Source organism: Cottoperca gobio, chromosome 5 (assembly GCF_900634415.1).
Source record: "Cottoperca gobio chromosome 5, fCotGob3.1, whole genome shotgun sequence".
Taxonomy (NCBI): Eukaryota; Metazoa; Chordata; class Actinopteri; order Perciformes; family Bovichtidae; genus Cottoperca; species Cottoperca gobio.
In genome coordinates, this window is record NC_041359.1 from 23026873 (window position 1) to 23051998 (window position 25126).

Sequence of the window (25126 nt, forward strand, 5' to 3'; positions counted from 1 at the left end):
CAAAAATGACACAAATTGTAATGACATTACAGCTACATATGTTACTAATATCATTACATGTCATACCTAATTTCTAACATCCATTTATAATTGTTTTGGCCCAAGGATTCAGGAGAATGAGGAAACTCCTTCAGCCTCGCAGGTAAATCTTTTATTCAGATTTAACTAAATATAACATATCCATATATTGAAACCCGTGAAAAAGATGTTAGACTACAGCTGTGCTCAAGCTTGCATGAGTATCCCGGACGCACAGATTTGATTCTGTGGATCGTGACGTGATAAGTCTTCTACCTCCTCCCGAGCCTTTGTTGGTTTCTCCCGTTGACGTGTTTCTACAGAGCAGATGGCTTTACACATAAATCCTATTAACAACTTTCTGCTGATGGAGACTCAGTGAGTACAGGGCTTTCTCGCTCTTTCATTATCTCCGCTGCGAGGCCTGCTTTTTTATTTTCTAACCTCTAAAAAGAAGCAGTGGTAGAGCTGAAGTCAGAGGCCACGTCATGTCTGCAGAGAAGGTAAAAGGGTGGGGTTGTTTTTTTTATTGGCTTTCAAATATGATGTGATATTTGAAGAGAGACCTAAGGGATACAAGTTCTATTAATAAGGGTTAAATAACACTGTCATACAACAATCTTTACAGTGGGACTACATATGCAGAGTTTGGAGTTGTGTGCAAGGCATCCGTGCGACATTTTCTATCTTTTTCTTTTGCCTTTAGAAGAATGATTATGTAGACAATAATCTCTGACCCACATGTGAGGTAACTGCTCTGTGTACAAATGTCAGCATGGGAAGTAAGATCCAACAGAGACAAGATTCAGAAAGGACTTCAAAACTGGAACGCATCTGTCCAGGCAGCTACAGCATGGACAGCTTTCATATCTGACATTAAGTTGAATCTCGATTGACAATTTCAAGTTAGTGGCGCTCATCTGCCGAGCAATGCATCTGCAAAAGAACGCACAAGGGATTGAAGTAATCCAGCTACCCAAACCACTTACAGCGCTACTGTAGTGACGTCCAAACCAAACGCAACAGCATTTCCTTCCTTACGTCATTTCTTTAATTCCTACTCTGTTTACTTTTAGCATTACCGTATCAACGATGTATAGAATCATGTGCAAATGCAAGAAGTAGGTCGCACTAATTATGCGACATACTGTATGTGTCACCTCAGTCCAACATATACAAAAGCAATACCTGAAAGGTCACACGCAGAGTTTCAGATACATACATTTAAAAACATATGCTTTGATTTGAAAATACTCCTTTTGAAATAGCAAAATTGTTTTTATCATACAAAAGTTATAAAGTAAAATAAAAGTTGTGTGTGAAGGACTGTAATTCTACAAAACAAAACCATTTCAAATATATAATATAATAATATCATTTCTATTGAACTGATGTCTAATACAATACATATATTAGACAAACATGCTCATTTGGGTAGAGTGTAATATGGCATTTAATAACTTTTTATGCAATTCATTCAAATATGACAAATGCCAAATCTGCAGCCATAACTCTGAGAACACAAATAGACCTCCATCGATGCCGGATCTACATCTAATAGGATTACCTTTATTGTCTCCGCTGACCTCCTGTTCCTGTCGCAGGTTTAGTGTTCACATGTATACAATGTAATTTTTATAACTTAGATATATCTGACTGTTTTATGATATAAAATCCTCATATAGACAAATGCATGTAAGAAGACATTGTGTGCATGAGAGGACTAAAGGTCAGTGGTTGAGCCCCCTTTGTACTTTAACTTAAGCTTCTGTCTAGACGACCAAGATGACGGCGTATATTGAAGGGGATGAATAAAATAACGGCAAATTAGAGAAAGCTTTGGAATTTTACATTTCATACAGAATATGCACAAAATACAGCTTATTTTAAAGAACAAGAACTACATGTTCTGACTCTCCTTACATCGTCCTCAGTGGCTAACTCGTGTATTTCTTTAATTCCTACTCAAGTGTGTCTCTGTGACTTGTGTCCTCTGACATGAGTGGTGTAAAGTGTGTTTGTGTTACAAAACTGGATTAATATAAATAGTAATGATTCAATTCTAGAACATGCAGGTTTGCGTGCATAGTACCAAACGTCCTGTTCCTCAACTATAAATACAAGCCGATATCAACTTAACATACAACTTTGCCAGAAGCATATTTAGGGTATTACTACATTCGCTTTTAGAGTATGACTTACTTTTTATGATGTCTTAATGCACTGATTTGAATATATAGTTTGTTGTTTATAGTTGTATACTAGAACAATAATATTAATAGCTGTAGAAGTAGTACATTTATAATTCTTATAACTCTTTTTTTTATGCCCCTCGCTACCTGTCACATCTGACTTTGTAATGGTGAGTTACAGTCTTCTCTGCTCTCCTGCTCTTCTTCCAACGTGCTCAAGCCTCCTCTAACCTGTTTTGTATCTTTAAAGAAAATCCATAGAAGCCAAAAAAGAAGAAAGAGGAGACAAATGGTGCAACAGAATCCAAGCTGAACGCAAAAGAGGCCAAGCCAAAAAAAACAAAGACCAAAAAAAGTGAAGATGTATCCGAAGAGGAAAGTCCTGCCATCCAAAGTGAGGAACCTTTTAAGAGACGATGACATTTATAAACATTTCCTACAAAGAAAGCATAAAACAAACATGTTTCTCTCTCTTCTCCTGTCCACTTTGGTTACACTGCGGTTTCCTGATGAACATTATAGATGGAAAGAAGGTGAAGAAAAAGAAACCAGAAAAAGATAAAGAAGAACCAGAAAAGGGAAAAGAGAAGGAGAAAGAGAAAGAGCCAAAAAAGAAAACCAAAAGTGCTCCAAAAAAGAAGAAAAGTATGTTGAAACTGGGAGTGTGGGAAAGAAATAAACTCTTAAATCAAGTGTGTTTTTGAAATGAAACCAATAACAATAGTATAATAAATATGTGCTCCATCTCTGCAGGTTCAGGCACAGATAACGACGACGATGATGACGATGATGAAGACACCGCCAAAAAGAAGACTAAGAAAAAGACAACAAAAGAAAGCTCTCCATCTTCAACTTCTGCCAAAGAAAAGAAATCTAAATCTAAAGGTATGGCTTTAACAGTGTGACCTAAACAACAGATATGAGAGCAGACTAATGTTGTTAAGAAGATTAAATGATTTTATTGTGTAACAGTGAGCGAGTGGAAATACATGAGGCAACAAATCAGTAGCTTTCCCTTAATCAATCAAGTGTGGAGCATGTCATTCAAACTGTTGCAACGGTCAAACCCTGACAACTTTCTTTTGAATTCTTCTCAAAATGTAGTTGAAAATGGTGTCTGGTCCGACTCCTCTGTGGCATTATGCAACTTTGCATGAAGTCTGGAGAAAACAATGTTAGAAGCCTTAAAGTGTGTGTTTCCAACACATCCTCAGTTAGTATGACTATCGTTAGGCATTTGGTACAGACATCCAGTACATGTTTCCTCACGGTGCTAACTCTCTCACCCTCTGACTTTTCATCTAGCGTCATCATCAGTCCCCTTCAGTCTCAGGTGTACTTTGTGTTGTAGTGCTAATTAGCAAGCGTTAGCATGCTTACACGCTAAACAGAGACGGTGAACACAGGTAAACATTATACCTGCTTAACATCATCATGTTAGCATTGTCATTGTGAGCATGTTAGTATGCTAACATTAGCATTTAGCTACAGCTTAACAGAGCAGCTAGCACAGCTGTAGACCAGTCTAGTCCTAAACGAATATGAAACGTGTGCAGAGTGGGGAGGGACAACTTCAGATGTGTGCAGCTCATTATTCCTTTGTCTTGAGCTATAATCAAGTGATTCTCTCTGCAGAAACATAACTAAATTATCACTTCAAGGCTGAATTACTGATATAGCCCAGAGTGTTGCTGCTCTTTTCTATTACTTTGGTTGGATCATCTCCAGAGCTTTTGCCTCTGAGCTGAACTTAACCTTCCAACACCTCAGACCAGCCGTCAGTCATTTCAGGAATACCTGCTCCAACTTGTGTTTTTTTCGCTCCATGATGCTCCTGTAAAATAAAAGAGAGCCAGCTGCTCTGTTAACGGGAACCATGGAACTAGATTTAATTAAATACGTTTCCTAAGCTATGGTAGCTATGGCAATATGTTTTTTATTTTCATGTTGGGGAAATGCAGAATTTAATTTAATTTAAATATATTTTAGGCGTATTATAATACTACATTATACAGTACAACATTTTTCAAAGAGCATTCTGTTTTCTGCACGTCTACAAAGGTCTGTCAGAGTTCAACGCTTGATCATAAAGGTTTGAATTTAATCCACATTTCACTGGTTGTCCAGCTGTTGTTAACTCTAATTGTGCCACATCCTACAACATTTGGATTTGGACATCATTCATATCTTTAGTCTAAGTTTACAATTTACAAATCAGTTTTTGGTACTATCTAATTAATGCGATGAACCACAAAGCTTTTGTTTAAGAGCCTACATGTTTTATATTTACCAGCTAAAGCGCCAGCTAGTTTATATCAGACCAAAACAAAAGGTTTAGTGAAGAAATGTCCCACACTGAATGAATAGTTAACAGACTATAACCAGTCACTGCTATTCTGCCCAGTGACTTGTCATATGTTGAGACATTCAGCACAAAACTGAAGTCCTTACCTCAGCAGATTTCTAACCACATGCTTTCAATCTGCAAAGTTGATTAATTAATTCTGTCAGCAGCTAAATATATGAGTTCATGTTGGGGCAGGTCCGTCATTGTGGAACACAGAGTACCGCGAGGGTATTTGAGGTTATCAAAGACACCAGACTTGTGTCACTAGATTTGGCATCCTTTGCCTCGACATCTTCCAAGTTCTGCAATCAGTTTGTCAGTGATGTCAGTCTACTTCCCGGTGGGCTTCAGCTTTTTCTTTGGACTAAAACAATATGACACAAACATCAAACCTAGTGGTGAATCCCTCTTAGTGCGAAGAATTTGAAAAAGATATCTGGAAAAAACAGTGAGAGCAAATTTCAAACTAAGCCCACAGAATGCTGCTCAAATCTGTCCCATCTCAAATCCTTGCTTGCTGGTTGGTTACAGTTTGGATTCATGTTTCCACCATCTCGTACACAAAGGAATGCATTAACATTATTTGGCCTTTGAAAAGCAAAAAAGATTAAATTCCTCAGTGTGTGCTCACATGATTCTCCAGTTAGGTATCCCATTCAAGGACACATGGCATTTTTTAAATTTAACATTTTTGTAATTTCTCAGAGGACAAAGATTCTGATGGAAAAGAAAAAAAGTCCAAGTCAAAGGAGAAGGACAAGGACAAGAAGAAAGAACCAGCTTCAATGTTCCAGATAAACGGAGAAAAAGACTCAAAAAGCAAGAAGAAAGGTGATTACAACAGAACTCAAAACTTTATGGCATCTTCGCTGACCTAATAGTGCAGCGTGCATCTCGATGCTAATGTTGACTTTATTTTAGACAATAACCTGTGTCTTTGTAAGTGTTCTGACAAATGTACACGATTCTATCGAAACTCTTATAATCTGTTCCCTGAGCAGCTGCCAAATCAGACAGTGATGACAGTGAAGAGGAGATAAAATCAACCAAATCAAAGAAGAAATCCTCCTCCGGCTCAGCATCCATGTTCCAAACATCAGGAGACAAGGAAAAAGACAAGGAAAAAGACAAGAAGACAAAGAAGAAAGGCGAGTATACAAGTATCTTCATCCTACGTTTGAGTCACTGACAAGGATCTTACAACTGTTGTTGTATGTTTTAGCAAAGGCAGAAGACAGCGATGATTCTGACTCAGAAAAAGAAGAAAAATCAAAGAAGAAAAAGGGCAAAGGGAAGAAGAAAAAGGTACCTCGAATCTCACAATTCACCCATAAATACAATAGTCATTTAACTAAAGCCACACAGACGAGCCAACATTTGTGTTCATGTTTAATGTCAGCATTAACTCACTCGTGCTTCTTGACCAGGAGAGAGCTCCATCACCTGAGATTGAGTTTGACAACTTGGAGAAGTTTATTTTGGAGCCGGCTCCGCAGGGCGTGACCATCAAATGCAGAGTGACTCGAGACCAGAGAGGGATGGACAAGGGCTTCTACCCTCTCTACTACTTTCACCTCGACAACGAAAAGAAGGTCAGGGATTCATTCAGCAGAGCAACAGTCCAGTGAAGGAGTATCCTCATGTGTACATTTAGGGTTTGTGTACAGCAGATTGCTCTCTTGCTTTATTAAATCTAACGGCACTATTTGTCTGTCTTTGTTCTTTGTAGACATTCCTGTTAGCTGGCAGGAAAAGAAAGAAATGTGCAACTTCAAATTACCTCATCTCCATTGATGCCACAGATTTATCGAGAGGTGGAGAGAACTTTGTTGGAAAGCTGAGGTACAAAAATCATTCATTCAAAAGTATCCTCCACAATGTGTTACAGTCATATCAACCAAGTGTTCTTTTACTGTGAGTTTTTAAGTCTTTAATATATTGTCCAGGTCCAATTTAATGGGGACTAAGTTCACCGTATTTGACAACGCTCTGAATCCAGAGAGAGCTCTTCCAGACTTGTCTAATGCGCGGCAGGAGCTGGCAGGCATCATTTATGTAAGTCAATGTGTGGAAACTAATTTCTTCTGACAGAGGACAACAGAAATATCTATCTAGTGTATGTATCTGTCTATATAACATAAATTACCTACATTGATTTTCATGTTATACGGTGAATTTGATTCAAAAACAATAGTGGTGCAATGTGCAAAACATCTTGATTTGACTTATTTCTGGCATCAGGAAACAAATGTCTTAGGGATGAAAGGACCCAGAAGGATGATGGTTGTCATTCCAGGGATGGACAAGGACAACAAGCGAGTACCTCTCCGACCAAGAAATGTAAGATTCCTTTTAAACTGTATTTTTATTGCTTTGAGTGAAACATAAAAAACTGTTATTGGTGTTATCAAGTAGGCATCTTCAACCGTGGCTATTGTGACTTCATGTGCGTGAAACCATCTGATGACTCATTAGCAAAAGCAGGCATCCCAGAATCCACTGCTGCGAGGCACAATGTCAGCAAACTATATCCAAACTGCTCACAGCTTGATTTACGTTGTCTGTTTACTATGAGAGCAACACAAGGCCAACATGTAAAGACACTCTGGTGTTTTCCTCACTTGTGTTTTGCCAATTCTCTGCAGGATTGCGACGGCTTGTTGATAAGGCACCAGAATAAAAGGATGGAGAATCTGATCGAGCTTCAAAACAAGACGCCTGTGTGGAATGAAGACAGCGCGTCTCATGTGCTCAACTTCAACGGCCGGGTCACCCAGGCCTCCATCAAGAACTTCCAGATAGTCCACAGCAAAGACTGTGAGTACTCTACGGTTACTATCTATCTTGGAAGACACACACTCCTGTTTTTTTTCACAACTAGATGTGAGGTTAGACAAAGAAATACAAACCAGTATAACTGCCAAGTCACAAAAACACCCAAAGATTTAAAACCTTGTTAAAATAACAAAGATTGGTTATTTGGATTTACTTTCTCTTTAGTTTTCTCTGAAAATGATGAGATTTAAATCTATAAGTCGACCATGAACAACCATTTTCATAATATTTTGATGCTTTATATATACAAATATGGGTCAAAGAATGTAAAGAATGTTTCAGGCACTCATTCATAAAAACATGTCCTATTTCTTTCTCTTATTTATTTATTTTTTTTACCATTGAATGATTTATTTGTAGCTACAGTAAATTAAACTTGTTTTCACAGTGCTGGACCTACAGTTCTTCATCTCAAAGAAATGTTTCATGCGTCAATATGTTTTTATTCAGAGGTACCAGCCCTCCTGTATTAGTTTATTATGTTGTAATCACTTTGGTGTTTTAAACAAATGAATATCCACCATGAAGTATCTACCCACCTGTCTACCGATTTAAACAATTACCTGCCTCTTTCAGTGGACTACATTGTGATGCAGTTTGGTCGAATAGCTGATGACATTTTCACGCTGGACTTCAACTACCCGATGTGTGCCCTGCAGGCCTTCGCCATCGCGCTCTCCAGCTTTGATGGCAAGATCGCCTGTGAATAACAGAAACATCCCCTGTTGTGTACTCACACTGCAACCAGTATGCAACACACACACGCCCACATCCCAACAGCTCTTACTCGCCTTCAACACTTCCTGCGATAGGTGTCGATAAAGCATGACGGTTCCTTGAACGTATTACCTGCTGCTGGTTGTCGCCTCTACGGGCGTTTGACTCCCTCCAGGAGTGAGAAACAAAATGTGTCTCATATCATCATCTGATCTTGCACGGCACGGCGCAGGAGGTTCTTGTTTTCTGTCTCAGTAATTCAGTGGAGACGTCTGTGAATAACAGAAAGACACACATCCTTTCCAAAGACTTCAACGGCTGGAGAGTGAAGGGTTTCTTAAAGGGACGATGGTGCACCACGATGATGAAGGTTACTGACGTCATTAAAAGATGTTAAACTGTGTCATCTTTTGGCTTCTGCTTCATTGTATTGCTGTGTATTTAAAACACCAATAGCTCGCTAATGTCTTGTTTTAGACGTGAGCGTGAAATGCAAACACAGATTATTCATAATTCATATATTGGAAGAGTTACAGTCACATTAAGATATCAACAATCGGAACAACACATTGTTACTCTCGCAAAATAAGCTTACACACAGACTGCTCATATTTCAGTTATTGTTAGAGTAACATGATATTGTCTTTAGTTCTTAGTACACGGTGTTAACATGATGTTCTGACTCAATCTATCTGCTTATCTCAGATGATCTGAGCTCCTGTAGGATTTTCCATTCTGTGCTTTTGGATTCCATCATTTTGTAAAATGTATTTATTTCTCTGAACACTGCCTTCGTTGCATTTCTAGGCTTATGGTTTTAATATGTATTATATGTATGTACATGTGAACTTTTGAACTTGTATTTGTACATTTGCGTTAGTTGTATTAGTGTTTGTGTCTACCTGCCCAGGGCCTGCGGATTGGAGATGAGCGTGCAGCTAAATCTGGTACATCTCTTCTCCTTGTATGAGATTAAAGTTTTTGTACATGGTCCCTGACAAATAAATGTAATAAACTTCTTATTTTTTCTCTTAGTACATGTTCAAGATTCAAAGGCGTTATTGTTTTATACACAACGGCTACAGTGTCATTGTTGGCAATGAAGCAACATACAGTTTACTCACTGTACAGTATACATACATAAAAACAAAGTAAGGAAATAAAATAAATACAATAATACAATAGAATTAATGGATTTTGGGTGTTGAGCATTTAAGAGGTTAAGACCATAAACCTTTGTTGCACTTCAAACCCCCCCCATGTCATTTCTGTATCTCTACCAGCACTTACCGTAAAACTAAATAAATGAATGGTCTGTTGAAACGACTAAACTAAGAGTAAATCACCCGTAATCCCTCTTTAAAGCCCTTTACTTTACTTCTTTTAGTTTTAATCATCTTCAGTGAGCCGGCAGATAATCAGACTCCTTCTAGCTGCAGGTTTGGAGAGACACCCACGCTGTTCTCCAGTCCTTGTGTGACATGTTGAGAGGAGAGCTTCACTCGGGATGAAAAACCAGTTTGAGCCGAAGGCCCGGACGGCGAGTGAGAGGAGTGTTTTCTGCCTGAACCTGCTCAGGCAGTTGTCCAAACTTGCACATTAAATGAAGCCTGAAGCTGGCAGCTCTCCTGGGCAGATGCTGTAAAGTGAGTTTTTCTTCCCTCATTGTCTTTTTCTGTTACACTAATTCCAGCTAAACAACTGCCAAGATTACTGTTGTCATTCTTAGACGCTAATACACTTAGTGCATCTGCGAGTGAGTCATTGTAACACCATCTGCATAAGCAGCAGCTCCGAGTCAGCGTCTCAGTGGAGGATACAGTTGCAACCATGCTGCTGACCAACAGAAGGAGCTGTTGCTGGATGGACACGTGTGTTCAAGGTCTACGTTTATTTTCTTTATAGTGATGTACACTTTCTCAATGGTTGGAACACGGATGTTCCTTTTAAATCATTCAGAGAAAACAATTATTGTCTATTGTATTGTGGTACTTACAAGCTCGGGTGTGCGATTATAACAAATATCACAGCAAAATCAAAATAAATACAGTATATTTAACATTTATATTACATTTAATAAACCTACAGTGCACTCAGTATGGAGTTAAACAGAAACAGTGCTGGGAAATGTATTTCAAAGTGTCAGTGACGCATTATCCATTGTATTGTGTTTGATTATTAAAATATTTGAGCAGTCATAATGACGTTTAAATAAAATCTTACAAACTAATTAGTATCTACACCCCAGATAACCCCTTAGCATCTGGTTTTTACCCTTTTATTTCCATCTAAATAGCTTTAAGTTGAAAGAAATCATCTGATTCTACACTGTCTGACGTTTATATTCTTTATCTGCTTGTTCCAGCACTTTATTGAAGCTATATGACGTTTTGTCTTTTTATTTCTGTACTATTACACCAAATGCAAACTTTCTAGATGCATTGTAGCCGGAAAATATGACTTAATTCACATTTATTTTTAGTTTCTAAATCACTGAACATATCTGAGATGTGGTCTGTGCTTTACTGGCCTGGAACAAGACTAGATATCTTAATTGTATAGTAATTGTACTCCCATGTTATGCTACTTTATACTTCTACTTCACATTTCAGAAGCAAACATTGCACTTTTCAAGCCACTACAAATACTTTACTGATAAAAGATATGTGATGTCTTGTGTTAAACAGTAAAATGTTAAATATCTGAAAGGGACTATTCTGCATAATTAATTATTTTACTTTGGATATGCAGAACAATTATTTGTATTAATACCTCAGTACCTTTTCTTAAGTAACATCTTTATTTTACTTTACCAGTTAATTTAAGAAAATAATTTAAGTATTTTTTCCACCAGTGCATTTCATACAGATCTCCAAATAGGTTCATATATTTGGTAACAAATATTGTTACTAACATATTAAAAATATTATACTTTTTACACTACTGCATTTATCTGATCTTCCGTAACTTGGCAGATCCAGATTAGTAATACAAAATATAATTAACAAATTAATTATGATGTTTTTATTATAGATTAAAGATCTATAATGTGCATTTGTTTATATAAACTCCACCTTTACCAGCTGCAACATTAAAGTACACATAATGCATCAATAATTATAATCTGAAACGGGTCATTCTGCATAATAAATACTTTTACTGTTGCACTTTTACTTAAGTTACATCTGAAGTGCATGACTTTAACTTGTAAGAACTTGTAAGAGGGTATTTCTACACTGTCTTACATTCACGTAAGAAAAGGATCTGAGTGTAAAAGTGTAAAATACATGAACGTTTTTGCAAAACTGCTCACTTTAGTTGATGCATTTAGTTCTTCCCTAAAGCCAGCAGGAATATATGCTGTTGCAGGCCTACTGTATGTGTGTTGTGAGTGCTTTTAGGGCAGGAAGCTGCAGCTCAGTCTGCAGGGTGTTGGTGGGCGGGGTCTGGAGTGAAGTCACTGCCCCCCAAGCTTGTTGATTGACGCGCACCAATGGCTCCTCCTTGCAAGTCTGTTTTTCCCTCCCCCTTCGTTTTCCAGTGTAGTGCGTTGATTTCATACCAAAGTCATACTTAACATTCCACTTATACTGTCAAACCTCTGAGAAATATTACGGAAAACAACAAGGCGCCAAAATATAAGCAACTAAGTAAAGTGACCAGCTGCTCTCATTGAGAAGAACAAGTTGACAGGCAGAATAAAAAAGGTAAGTTTTGCACTAATGTTCCCTCTTTCACTTTAGAGCCTTTTTTTTTTCTGGGTGAGTTTTTTCATGCCGCTTGTCTCGGTGAAGTTTTCAGATCATTGTCATATTTTACATTTTTCCGCGGAGCTCCCAGTGTTGGGAGGGGAGAAAACATTTGCAGATTGATAGTCTATTGTGTTTGACTTTCCCAGTGTGCAGGAATATCTTTGACAGGCTCTGTACAATCATATTCCCACCGGCTGCTCCTCCACTATTACAAGAAAGAAAACACAAAGCGTCTCTTTTTTTTGACAGCAGCAGAAGAAGTGGAGCCAATATGTTTGTTTTCTGTCTCGCACAGTTCATACCTGGATCATCCAACACTTCCAGCTTTGTTCCTCGAGAGGAATCCAACAGTTTTACCCACGAGCACAGAGAGAGAGAGAGAGAGAGAGAGAGAAACACAAAACGATTTGGAGGAATACACAACTTCAGTGTGGTTTGGACCTCTGCATCCCAAAAGGTAAGACACGTTGTTGATCTGTCAGCAAAGTGAAATCTCTGCTGCTCTTCCAACAGTACGCACGAATGTATTCAATTTAAGAAAACACACAAAGTATACAAAGAAATAAAACCTCGTGAAATAATCTGTTCAACGTAGATGAAAGCTACTTTTTGTTGTTAGTGTTTGTCTGGCAGGGATGAGATTTACGTTTAATAAATATAACGTAAATTCTCTGACCTCTTTTAAAGACAGACATGATTTTAACACAATAATAATAATAATAATAATAATAATAATAATAATAATAATAATAATAATAATAATAATTAAGTTTTCAGATTAGAAAAACACTTTGTTCACATATTTTTTAGCACAGACATTATTTATGAACACATAACACAACATGCATAGTATAAACTTAACATATATATCACCAGCACATTTAGAAATATACAAAACAATTATAAAGCAAAGCCAGTGTGTAGGCCAACCTGTGCACTTCTGCATACAAAGGATTTATGTTACATTGCTATTATGCCAATATTAAGAAATACCAACTGTTAAAAGCTTCACGACAAACAATACATGTTTTTTTTCTTCCTACTTTAGTCAATTAGGAAAAAACTCTGAAGCCATAATAAATAAGTGACAGACTTTAGACTTTCAGATAAAAACAATTAGTGTCTTTGATTTTAGATTTATTTTTATAAATACATTTTGTTTGGCATTTAATTACTTCATATTATCTTGCAATTATATAAATCTATCTCTTTTCTTCGCCTCCTTTTTACTTCTAATTTCGTGTCAACAAACACGGCATGTGATGATACTCTGCAAAGTCCTACTAAGTACATAATTCATAGGTGAGGATTTGAGATGCATGGATATGTATGCGAGCTAATTGTATAATTAAATGAGTGCCACCTCCGGCTACACTTGTCTGTGTTGTTGGTTCAGGCCTCGGGTAAACCTTTCCATTTTCTCTTTTTATTATCACAGAGCTAAATGTTTTGGCTGCTTAGAAAATGTAAAAACAAAACCCGACATGTTAGCATTTGTACAATCAAATGAGCTGCAGAGTAAAATCACTGCCACAGGTCTGACTAAACCACAGAATGCAGTCTGTCAGGTTAGCAACAGCAAGCAGAATAACCTGTTAACGTTTCCTTTTGGCTGTCTCGTACTCACCGCAGCGACATTCCTTAAAGTCCTAAACATTTTTATTTTCATTTAATATTTTTGTGTTTGTGTGGAAACAAAGTCGTGCAACAAAGGGAACACTTTTCACAGATCTGTGTTTGATCCACATGGCTGCTGGAGTAAATACGACAAATATTAAGGCAGGCAAGCGCGTGTTTGAGCCACAATCTGCTGATGAAGAGGATGATTGGATTTCTTAGGGCAAGCTTTCTTTTCTTGTTGGTAATATTTAGAAAAGTAATTGTTGAGAGGAAGAAAATCCACAGTTTTAAAACTACTTTCTGTTAACATGTGGAAATGATGTTCTGAAACTAAACGACCAACAAGTACGACCAAACAATGTGTCCTTGGTAAATGAGACACGCCAAGATGCCTAATAATAGATTTTGATGCTGATGGGTAAATCTGGAAAGGATTAAGCATTCTGCTGCTCCGACAGATTCCCCTTCATTGTTTTCATGCAGCATGAATGCATCAGGCCTCCCAATGTACAATGTGGTCTTTTTTTTTCCTCTCCTTGAACGCACTTTATGTTTCTCAGCCGTTGTGGATTTGTACGCTGTGTTAAATGCGAAGGAAAAGTTTTACAACTTCACCCATGTCATGGAGGTCAATTAGATTACTTGAGGTAATATCCCCTTAAAGTGGCAGTTTTCTCTCTTTTTACTCCCCAGCTGTGCTCCCTTCGGGCCGTTTATCGGAAGGAAGAGTTAATGAGCATGTGTTCTCTTCAGGAGGCTAAAAAGAAAATCTGTTATCCTCTGATGTTTTAGTTTTAATTTTTTTTAAAACACATGTTAAATCAGAAACTGCAGTCACTGAAGTTATTTCAAATGTGGTTCTCTGCTGATTCCAGCGCTAAAGTGCATCCTTTCTTTGCTCTGCGGCGTGTTTACTCGGGCGCAGGTCTGTTGACCGTTTGTCAGCAGCAGCTTCACCCGTTTGTGTTAAACCCACAGAAGAGCAGCTAATGAGCTTTTGCCCATTTGTGCAGACGTTGGTTGCTTTTTAGCACCATCCCCAGAAGTGCTCGTCCAAATGGTGGACACTTGCCCCTCTGTCAACCCAGATCTGAACAAATACCACTTATGTCTGCGTGGTGAGCACACAGAGGGCCTTAGAGAAAAGCCTGCAGCTCTCAGCAGAAGGGCATTAATGACAATCTGGAATACAATATGCAGTCTGACGCTAACTGGCCGTGGTTAGAGACTCGTGTTGATGAAGATCACATTGTGCTTTGAGCTATTTATTATAATGATATAACTGAAGTGATGCGTGCTCTACCACCGATCAAATCTTTAAACATATACCAGTTACTCCAATTTAAAAAGTCCCCAACAACACAATTTATCAACATTGTATTCACGTTAATGCACAGCACAAGTTTACATGTCCTCCAAATCATGAGGTTTTAACAGATAAGCTTTCCGGCCTCCTATTCGGACCGCTCAGGGGAGGAGCTGGGGAGTGGCCTAGAACAGTATAGCCTTTGTGTCAGTTGTCCCCAAGTTGCTAAACGTTTTAGTTGTTCTTTCTCTGGCGACCGACTGTTCCACATAAATGTTCTCTAAAGAGGAAGAGCTCAGAAAAGAAATGTCTGTGAGGTTATGTGTGCCAGCGTCTGTGGCTCCTCCAAGCCTCCATTATAGATAACATGAGGCTCACTGAGCCCGTCTGGTGTTTCAGAGACGTGTGTGTGTGTGAGGCCTGTGTGTCGCACTGGAGCTCCAGTGACCCAAGGGCACTCATGTGAAACCCCTTTAAACCCTTTGCTCAGAGTGTTTTGGGTTGGGGGGGATGATCTCCCTCTGCAGCACAGAGTTATTCGTTCTGCTCACTCCTAATATAAAACAACACAGGTGTCTGAATGATGTTGAGGCCTTTTTGAGAGTGTGTACATACAATACATGTGCAACAAGTTTCCTCTCTGGTTCATCTTTTTATGTCTAATCTTAGTTTTTCCTTGTGAAGATCCCCACTATATGGCCCTGATCAAAGCCGTGACTGCTTTTAATGCCTTGTTCCACGATTTATATGGTTAGATGAGTTATTGGCTCGTGCATTATGCTGCAAAGAAATGCATGTCTTAAAGGTTTCACAGATTATGGCTTCAAACCGCTCCCCGCACCACAAAATGACCAATTCAGGCTAGAATGACTTCTCTGCTGCTTTCGCTGGAAAATTTCCGATTGAAATGCTGATTCAGGAAAAGCATTCTGGCTCACTCGCCACGATTTGTGTCAGTCTTTCCCTCTTCAGCTGGATTTAGTCTTAATGCTCTGAAAGTGTGACAATTCAAGGTAGACCACATAGCCAGTAACACCCAGTGATAAAACAGAACAATGAATGAATTAATCGGGCCTCGTGTTCGAGCTCTGACTCGATGTGTGATTCTCATTTATCGCCTGATTCTCTCAGTGACTCATTTAGAAAACTAGTAAACTCTTCTTACCTCAGAGTAAGTTAGTCTGTTTCCACACGGTGAGATTTGTTTACAAGAGAACAACAAGCAAGAATGAGTTGAGATGAGTTTCATGGTGTAAATGTTTGAAAAAGATTCTTCCAACTCGGATCGCTTTCACACATTCTCGTTCTTGCGTGCAAGACGTTACTCTGAACGTTATTGTTTTTCTTGGGCATGCAGCTGGTATCAAACCACAAATGTTTGACTTGACAAGGGGAGCATGTGGTGTGTGTGTGTGTGTGTGTGTGTGTGTGTGTGTGTGTGTGTGTGCGCGCGCGTTTGTCTCAACTTTTCCCTCTGCCTCTCTTTCTGCCTCCTTGCCGTGTGAGCTGTTGGCTGTCCAGCCCTCGTCTCACTCTCAGCTCTGATTGTTTCCTGAGCGCCGTGCCAGATAGGAAGTAGGAGGAAGTTATTGGAGGAGCTGGAGAGAATTTATTAGGGCCAAACACAGACACACGGAGGGAGAGAGGGGAGGGTGGTGACTGATTTTTTTAATTTCGGAGATGGGGCTCGTGCTTTTATGAGTCTGAAGAAGGCAATGACAGCAATCTTTGAGCAGACAGACCGACACTAACCCAGCTCATCATCTTTAATTTGCAAGAAGCAGTAATACGGTTAAACATGTGCATCTGTGTGCGTTTGTGTGTATCAGGAACAAAAAGGCAGCGTCTCCTCTTTCTTGTCAGAGAGCAGCTTTCCTGGCCTGAAAATGTTTTCTTTATCTGTAATCTGACCTTAGAGAGCAGCTGCTCCTTCTGCCACCAAGTCCTGTTGTTTCCCCTGTCAGGAGTGTGTGTGTGTGTGTGTGTGTGTGTGTGTGTGTGTGTGTGTCTGTGTCTGTGTGTGTGTGTGTGTGTGAGGGGGTCTCACTGTGACATCTGTGAGCGCCCCTCAACCTTAACAAGACGTGTGGAGGAGTTTTAGGCTGTGGATTTGTTACTGTGTATAAAATGTTATGTTTGGTGCCGGTGTGTTTAACTCTCAGCTAAGCAGGGGGGCTTTCGGCTGCCAGCAGGGGTCTGTTCTTTGCCAACAAGTGTCCCAAGTCGATCAGCAGCTTAACAAAGGCTGCATTTCTAAAGACAGGAACAAATCCTGTAGTGTATTGGTTGACAAACAGATGGAGGTACGTACATTATATCAGTAGGAAGAGAAAGATTTGAAGGTATTCTGTTAAGAATCTGCTTTGGGACATGAGTCACTAGAATTGAGTCACGGTAACAGCGGGGGAGTACAGACTTACGGACTGGAGTGGGAGGCTCATTTCACGTCGTTCATGTGTGATATGACCAAATATGTACCGTAATAACAAGAAAGAATATAAAAGATTGATATGAATCCAGTAACAGAAATGTTTGTTTTTTAATTCTCATCTTAAATCTGCTATAATAAGCATGTTTATATTTTAATGAGTAACACGGAAATAATCTCTTGTAATGAACCCAGGTAGGATTATCACCTCTGCTTTACAGAGCACTTTAGCATCTTTAACCTCATTGTTTTGGTTTTACAACCAACAACTTTAATGTTTTGGTTCAGTTTCAATGCTCCCATCAGTGTTGTTTTTACTAAAAAACCCTCTAATAAACCTTTTGTGAACTACCTGCTCACCACCAACAGACACAGTGAGCAACTAGCTGGTGAACATGGTGGAGCATTTAGCATCCTCAGAGACAATTATTACCCTCAGGAGTTGGTGGTGACTAAACCAGAGCTAAACGGTGAAACAAAATCAGGTTTAAGTTGCCAAGTTGTATCTATTTGAAGCTTTTATTGTACTTTTATTTTTGTTGTATTGTATTAACACTGGCATGAGTACATATATGCACGTACTTAGTGAATAACCATGTTCAAGTCTTCTGATTCTAATGCATAATAAAAGAGAACGACCACCAAGACACGAGTAGATCTCGTAGACGAGTCTACATATTCTGATCTCCCCCAAGAAACCATATGGTAATCATGCTAACCATTTAAAGCTTAAGGGCTCATCAGGTTACATAATGCTTTGTTTTGAGTCGGGACGTGTAGAAGAACAAAGACAAGATGCTCGACGGCAGCTGGTGCACTGTTCTCGAAGCACCTGAGAGAATTTACCTTTGATGCCGACATGAGCAACATTTGGTCTCTAATGACTCTTAATGTTTGTCTCAGTCTTCTGTTTAACAACAAGCACCAAATGGGACTCTATTCATCTCCAGTCCGATGGACCAGGTGCGCAAACACAGTGGCTTGATTAGTTGTTGTCATTTGATGCTCCCGCTCCGTCCCACGATGCAACCAGACGTTTTTCTGCACCAACTGTTCTGTCTGTGTGTGTTTGTTGTGTTGCCTTTTGGTATTTACAACATTTTTAACGAGTAACATCAAGAAGTTCATGTTTTTCATGCATCCAGCTGAGGCTGTGTTAACATCATTACTATAAAAGTTTCTCTGTTGGTTGTTTTGCTCTCGAGGAGGCGATTCTATTGAAACTCAGTTCTTTGAGAAACCACAGTTGAATTTAGAAAACACTTAAGCAGAACGAAATGCGTAATGTGGGAAATTTTGAAATTCATACTAGTGAGCCTAGCTCAATGGGCTCGCATGGCTCTCATGGGGAAATGTTTAGTCCGTGTATATATTTCTATCGTCCATCCTGTTTGGTCTTGAACGACAGATCTTCCTTTCTCTGGACTGGAGAAGAAATGTTGCCATCAGGCCATAAAAACCATGAGACATGACAGAGTAATCATGACTCAAGGTCTTACCCAACTGTAGTCTTTGAATTCCACTGTAAGTAGAAACCCATCTGGTTGGTCCATCTGAAATGATCTCATGTACAGCGGAAGATACAATTTGAAAAATCGTCTCTCTCTGAGTGAGTGTTATTGTGTCGACTCCTGAATGTCATTTCGTCCACTTGTTACATCTGAGACACAGCTCTGTGCCTGTAGGTGTTTGTAAGGGTATTCCTACTGTCTGTGACACACTTAAACAAACGCCTGTGATGGAATCCCTTTCCTGATTTAGGTTATACCGACAGCTTTGCTCCATGTGACCCGGCAGCCTCACGGTGACTCAGTAGAATTACTGGAATTCATTGGAACATTTCACCGCACACAATCCTGTCTAGGAAAGAACAAAAAAGGAAACTCAGTGCCGTGCCAATAAAATCTTGTAGGTTCATGGATGAAGTCTGAGCGGAGATAAGCCGATTGCTGAAAACAGACTGCAATGTGATCGTTCAGGGTTTGGAAAAGGGGAAGAGGGACTGTGGTGCATGAATGGTGCCGTTTGAATGAACATGCGAGGCGCATAGCTTTGCAACGTTATTCCTGCTGCACATTGACATTCTGTAGCATGTTGCTCTCATGGCCTGACTCCCAGAAAGCAGGGGAGGTGTGTCCCTGGTTTTTGTGTTTAAATGTGGGAGCAGCGTGTCGATTCAATCTACATCCTTCAATAAACCCTCTCATCTGGCAGCCGCCTGAAGGAGTCTCACACACAAGTTTGAGCTTGGGACGAGGCCTGCAGTTTACAATTGTTTTCACTATCCATCAATCTGGAGATTATTCTCTCGATTAATCCTTTACTCGTTGGGTTTATATGAAAATAGTGAGAAAAGGTTCCTCCGAAAGGCAAATTTGTGGCATCACATTTTCTTTTTTTGTATAGGCCTGGGCGATGTAGCCTAAATCTTCTATCCCGATAAAGGTCACTTCAAATCTCTAGCATGTTGTCGGGTAATTCAATAAATACAGTCAGTGTGAAAGAAAAAGCTTATTTTTGTATTTTCTGAGAATCTTGAGTACATTGTTATTATCAACTTAGATGACTATCTCAATATATGGTTTCATCACGATATGATTCCAATAAAAAACGATAAATTAGGATATTATTGACTCATCGCTCATCCCTATTTTTTGACCACCAGTCCAAAACCCAAATTATTTATCATCGCACAGAGCAGCAAATCCTCACCATAGAGAAGCTGGCAGTGACTTCAACGATTTAAAAGGTTAGCAAAGTATTTGTAGGTTTATAAATGTTGTATTTCAAGTAGCTGTCTTTATGTATATGTACTGTTCATGTGTGCAGCGCCGTGTTTCTGCAGTTTATTTTGTTGTGTGATTCATTACTCTGCTCTGGAGTTTATCACCCAAACTTGGCTGAAAGGGACAATACAAACAGCTGTTCTAATGTAATCAATATGTTAATTGCAACAGCTTTTCTTTTCAAATGACTTGTTGGCTGTAAATCGTCCCGGAGAACCGAATCCCAAAGGTCTCCGTCTTGAGTCAAACTAGCTGTTGCATTTCAGTCCATAAAACTGTCCGTGTAACTTTATTTACCGCTCACTTCTATCATGAAGTCATGACTATTGTTCAGATTTGAAATCCTGTGACTCCACGAGAGGATGTGTTGAAAAATGGCTCCGCTGACAATGCCCTGCCTCTAGTCTGAGCTCTGAGCGTGTTCACTGCTGATGTTGCATTCCAGCTGGAACAATCCCACTGTTTTCCAGACCCCAAAGTGGACGCCTAAATTGGACAACACCCCCACCCCACATACACACCCCCTTTCCCCCTCTGCTCTCCAACCAACCAACCAACCAACCAACCAACCCACCACCCACTCCTCCCATACACGCATCCCCTGGTCTCCTGTCCTTATTTGGGTAGAGACGTTCTGAGCGCTGGGTGGAGGGTGGAGGGGGTGGGGTGGGGGTGGGGGGGGGGGCGTCAGAGGAGGGAGGGAGGGCATTGGGTTGACACAAGGGAGGCAGGAGGAGAAACAGTGAGCACTCGCAACCCTTTCTTAATAAGGACATGTCTGGAATTCAGACCCCTCTCTCGGTGAAGAGCCTCTCTTTTCGCAGCACCTCACTTGAACACACTCCTGTGAGCACTCGGAGCTGAGGTCGTCAGATCTGAACGGCGTTCGCTGCTCTTCACAGCTCGCAGTGCGGAGGAGGTTTGCAGTGTTTTCTCTGCTATAATTGGAGATAAACAATAGAGCGGCCGCCCCTCCCTCCCTCCCTCACTGTGCCACCAGTCTTTGATTATTGCCCCGACTCTCCTGAAGCTGTGCCCCGCAGCACCTGTGCATTTATTAATGAAATACTTTGGGCTGCCTGAAAGACACTTTCACACCAGACCACACAAAGTGCATTTGTGTGGTCTGGTGTGTATTTAAGGTTTACAGTAGTGTTGATGTTAATTGCTCTTTGTGCCTAAAGAAGTTTCTGTTTTTAATTCGTACCAACAAACAGGCTGCTGACAGCCCGACAATAAAAGTAAAATCATTATGGCTAAAGTCATGACAGTCTGCTGTAAATGTTGTTTAAGAGTTATTTAAACATATCTACACTGTGTGCTCTTTTCTCCAGAGTCGAGGTGACATATTTAAACTTGAGCTAAAAATGATTTTGAGTGATTTTGATAATTGTTATAATTATAATAATAAAAAAATATATAATTTGTTGTGCGTGAAAGTAAACTGAATATTTTTAGATTTTGGTCTTTGGTTGATGAATCAATAATTTCAGTTTAATTCAAGCAGAAAATACTGACATTTTAGAAGCTGGAAGCAGATAATCTTCGGCATTTCTTTCTTGAAAAATGCCAATATATATTTTGTCTTAGGACCGATCGACAAAGTAATTATTGCAGCTCTAATTCTGTTTATTAATTAATTTACTTGCATATTACTTTGCATATTTGTATTTTGTCTGTTATTGTATTAGAGATGTTGATCTTTATTAAGAAAATGATTAACCGAACCCTAACTCTGGTCGTATGTTGTCAGTAGTCATTGGGAGCGATCCAGCCGTGTGATCTGTGGAGACTCGTGGATCACTTGAGCTGCTGATGAGTGCTCAGTTTCAGTGTTGAGTTTTAACACCGTGACCCTGTTGCAGAGGATCCGCCATCACCAATACCCTCTCAGCTAAAATTAGCAGCTTGACTTGTGGATATTTGTCAAACTCTCGTCTGGGTTCAGTGGCGTGGCGTATGGTGGAATATCACTGCAGGATCACTATATATATGTGTGTGTATATATATATACATATATATATATAATATATATATATATATATATATATATATATATATATATAACTGATCTACTTGCCTTTGATCTTTTCTAATTCCTGCTATATGATGATAGGAAGCGAAAGGAAGCGTCACTAATCCTTCACCTCTGCTCTTTCACCAGTTTGTGGTTCTCACAGCGGCTCGAAAGTATGAATCTTTCTAAACACTTAGAGATAAACAGAGACAGGGAGGCTAAGGGAGACTAAGGCGCTATCATTATCATCATGACCATCTAGATAAAATAAAACTTCATGGCTGTAATTATACTCTGAATAATCATACAAGCTTGGTGGTCTTATGAACGTTTGCATAGACATTTTCATATGTTTGATATATTTTTCAAATCACATTTTAAGACTGAAACTTCATTTTGAGGTTGATTTTTATGTTGCATGAATCCCACTGTTAATATTTGACTCCCTAGCCGTGCAAAACCCCTTAAAAGAGGTCAAATATGGCGTACAATGGGGGAAAAACAGATCACGTAACATCTTTTTTTTACATTCTATCACATAAACTCTACATGCCATTATAATATAACTCTTTGTGTTCATCAATTACAGTATGCTTTATTTTTGTCAGCATCTGCAGAAATGCTAAAGCAGAAACACAAGCATCCTGGGAGGATCGTGGTTACCTCATAGACTTCCATTTCAGAAACAATACGATGCTGAAAAGGCAGCTTGAAAAATACTTAAGATCTTTGCCTGCAGTCAGCCATAAGCCAACCACACTGGGACACAGTTCCCAGGCCACAAGAATTCTTTGAGGCCAGCTCTGATTAGTGAGGTCTTTAAACTTCGTTTTATGGAATATCTTGAATTCATTTGGCCATTTCAGGGAAATAAAATTGAGGAAATTATAGTAATAATTACGGTTAGCATTGTTTATTCATACAAGTTTTAATGAGAGCAATAAAGAAAATGTCAAACAAAGCCACAGGAGTGACCTATAGATGGATCGCATTCATTATCCGAGTCTTATTGTGCTTTACATTAAACTCACTCAGCTCTCAGCACACAAATAATTAACTTTATGTACTTTTCTAAAGAAAACACAGTGGAGGAACTAAGCAGGGATCAGGTTCACACTGCATGGAAAGCTGTTCATTAGGTTGCAGACATCATTTCATTTAATAAAATCCATGTTGTCCTTTTATTTTATTGATCCGGTTGATATTTGCTTGAGAGTATCAGCAGCGGAAACAAATGAACAGTGCTGACCTGTTTGTTATCACAGCTCAGTTTGTTATGATGAAGGCGAAGCAGCAGTGGAAGTATTCTGAGAACAGATTCAAAACACCAAAAAATGCTTTTCAGATTTCCACATATTGATCAGACAAAGGGTGGCTTGTAACTACACAGTATGGCAGATCTAAGGAAAGAGTTAAAATGTTGTGAGACTGAACGTTTTCTTCATAGTAATGGATTTGGCATCACATGACCCACATTTCCAGCTGAGGCCACTTCACCAAAATTGATAAAATAGTTTTGATAATCTCCTCCGGCTAAAAATAACCTCGTATCGACTGAAAGATAATATGGTTTAACCCAGTTTCTCAAGAAATACATCGTTAAAAGTAGGACGAAGTAATTATCTAGAAAAGCTGAGCACTGTTCTCAGCAAATGCTTCTCATGCGGGAGTACATTTGTTGGGGACTATTTGCAGCTACAGATCAATACAGATTTGATGCACTAGTGAGTATTTACATCAGCAGGACTCACAGTGCTCAGGCTCAATGTTACGAAACATGACACAGTTTCCAACAATGTGGCTCACTGATGTGTTTTAGAGCACAGATCTCCCCCAAGGCCAAATACTCTATCTTGCAATGTTAACTAAATTGAAAAATAATGTGTGTATCCGCCTCGTGATTCACATCCACTCCAAATTGAATGCTTTCTTCTTTTGCCTGAGCTACACCCCTCCGTCAAGTTTCATGAAAACCAGGCCAGTAGTTTTTATGTAATCCTGCGGACAAACAAGCCCAACTGAAAACATCACCGCCTTGGTGGAGGGTAACAATGGAGCTCTGTCGCTTTAACTTGCTCTCTGGGTAAAAAAGGTTTTGTGTAGTGTAGTTATGATACAGACGATTAACATTTGCTAAAGAATATTAATTAATATATCTTTATTTCACAGGTGTCCTACAGATCCTTTGATTTTGGGGCTCGGGGTCGGGCCCAGGGGGAGCCGCCACCATTGCGTCCAACGAGTGGAGCGCCAACGGTAGCCCAGAAGATGGGCTGGACGGGGAAAACGAGGACAAGGCCATTGACGGGGACGCCGAGGGCGTATGGAGCCCGGACATCGAGCAGAGCTTCCAGGAGGCCCTCGCCATCTACCCTCCCTGCGGCAGAAGGAAAATCATCCTGTCAGACTGAGGGAAAGATGTATGGTGAGTACTCTGAATCACTGCCAGAGCAACAAAAGAACAATAATTACATGGAAATCAGTCCCATAATGAATGCACAAGAATGAGAAAACCACCCATCCCACAGAGACTTGTGGCTAAAAGAAAACAAACAGGCAACACAGCGCCCTGAAGAGAAACCAGAAAAGTACTTTTCTTCCGCTTGTGCTCGTGTCAGAGCTTTGACACAGAGGTGAATGTTTTCTTTCCACTCCGAGCTCTCTTAAACAAGTCTGTACCTGTTGAGTTGTGACCCAGGGCCAGGTTCTTCCAGTCGCACCAGCACTCTCAGAGCTGGTTATTGCCGTCCTGAGAGCATCTCAGCTCCTCTCCTCTTGATTTACACCTGTCTTTTTCTTCACAGCCGGTTTTTTATACCCACTGTTTTACAGCCTCTTCTCTTCCTCGATACGCTCTCAGTCGCAAAACCTGCTCTTTGTGTTTTATCGTTGAACGTCATGCGCTTGTTTCTTCACAAACCGGTACTGCCGGGAGAGTTTCGCCTGTAGGCGACTGGTTGGAGCTGGTTTGTGGAGAAGTGTTGCGTTTGATGCATGACGGCGAGGTTAAATTGGCAATAATTAGCACAGCGTGAATCGAGACTCAGGAACAAAAACATCACAGTGGAATGTTGAAGATTTTAAACATCCATATGGTTTCAGAGTATT

The 25126-nt window shown here is 39.6% G+C and overlaps 2 protein-coding genes across 9 annotated transcripts in view; both read left to right on the forward strand.

Moving 5' to 3' along the window:
- Positions 1 to 316: 316 nt before the first annotated feature.
- On the forward strand, positions 317 to 8491 carry LOC115008402 (tubby-related protein 1-like). Of its 3 annotated transcripts, none has more exons than XM_029431990.1 (12): positions 317 to 521; positions 2472 to 2855; positions 2964 to 3095; positions 5263 to 5388; positions 5559 to 5705; positions 5780 to 5862; positions 5985 to 6149; positions 6287 to 6399; positions 6504 to 6612; positions 6799 to 6897; positions 7203 to 7374; positions 7969 to 8491. In XM_029431990.1, the coding sequence occupies exons 2-12, from the start codon at positions 2627 to 2629 to the stop codon at positions 8100 to 8102; spliced, it is 1509 nt and encodes a 502-aa protein (XP_029287850.1). In that variant the 5' UTR covers positions 317 to 521; positions 2472 to 2626; the 3' UTR covers positions 8103 to 8491. The 3 variants fall into 3 exon arrangements, with proteins under 3 accessions (XP_029287850.1, XP_029287852.1, XP_029287851.1); XM_029431992.1 differs by having other exon boundaries at positions 8052 to 8491; XM_029431991.1 differs by having other exon boundaries at positions 5571 to 5705.
- A 3186-nt stretch (positions 8492 to 11677) lies between these two features.
- The window catches only part of tead3b (TEA domain family member 3 b), a 30811-nt gene continuing 17362 nt past the window's right edge, over positions 11678 to 25126 (forward strand). For all 6 annotated transcript variants that reach the window (XM_029431996.1, XM_029431997.1, XM_029431999.1 and 3 more), the window contains exons 1-3: positions 11678 to 11816; positions 12157 to 12318; positions 24188 to 24443. In XM_029431996.1, the coding sequence (XP_029287856.1) occupies positions 24287 to 24443 (157 nt within the window). In that variant the 5' untranslated portion in view covers positions 11678 to 11816; positions 12157 to 12318; positions 24188 to 24286. The remainder of the gene's footprint in view (positions 11817 to 12156; positions 12319 to 24187; positions 24444 to 25126) is intronic.

Excerpts from the sequence above, each read along its gene's own strand:
- LOC115008402 (XM_029431990.1), top strand. The coding sequence starts at position 2,627 with ATGACATTTATAAACATTTCCTACAAAGAAAGCATAAAACAAACATGT. Across the intron at positions 2,856-2,963 it reads TGCTCCAAAAAAGAAGAAAA|GTTCAGGCACAGATAACGAC; the intron begins GTATGTTGAAAC and ends CCATCTCTGCAG. Across the intron at positions 7,375-7,968 it reads GATAGTCCACAGCAAAGACT|TGGACTACATTGTGATGCAG; the intron begins GTGAGTACTCTA and ends TGCCTCTTTCAG.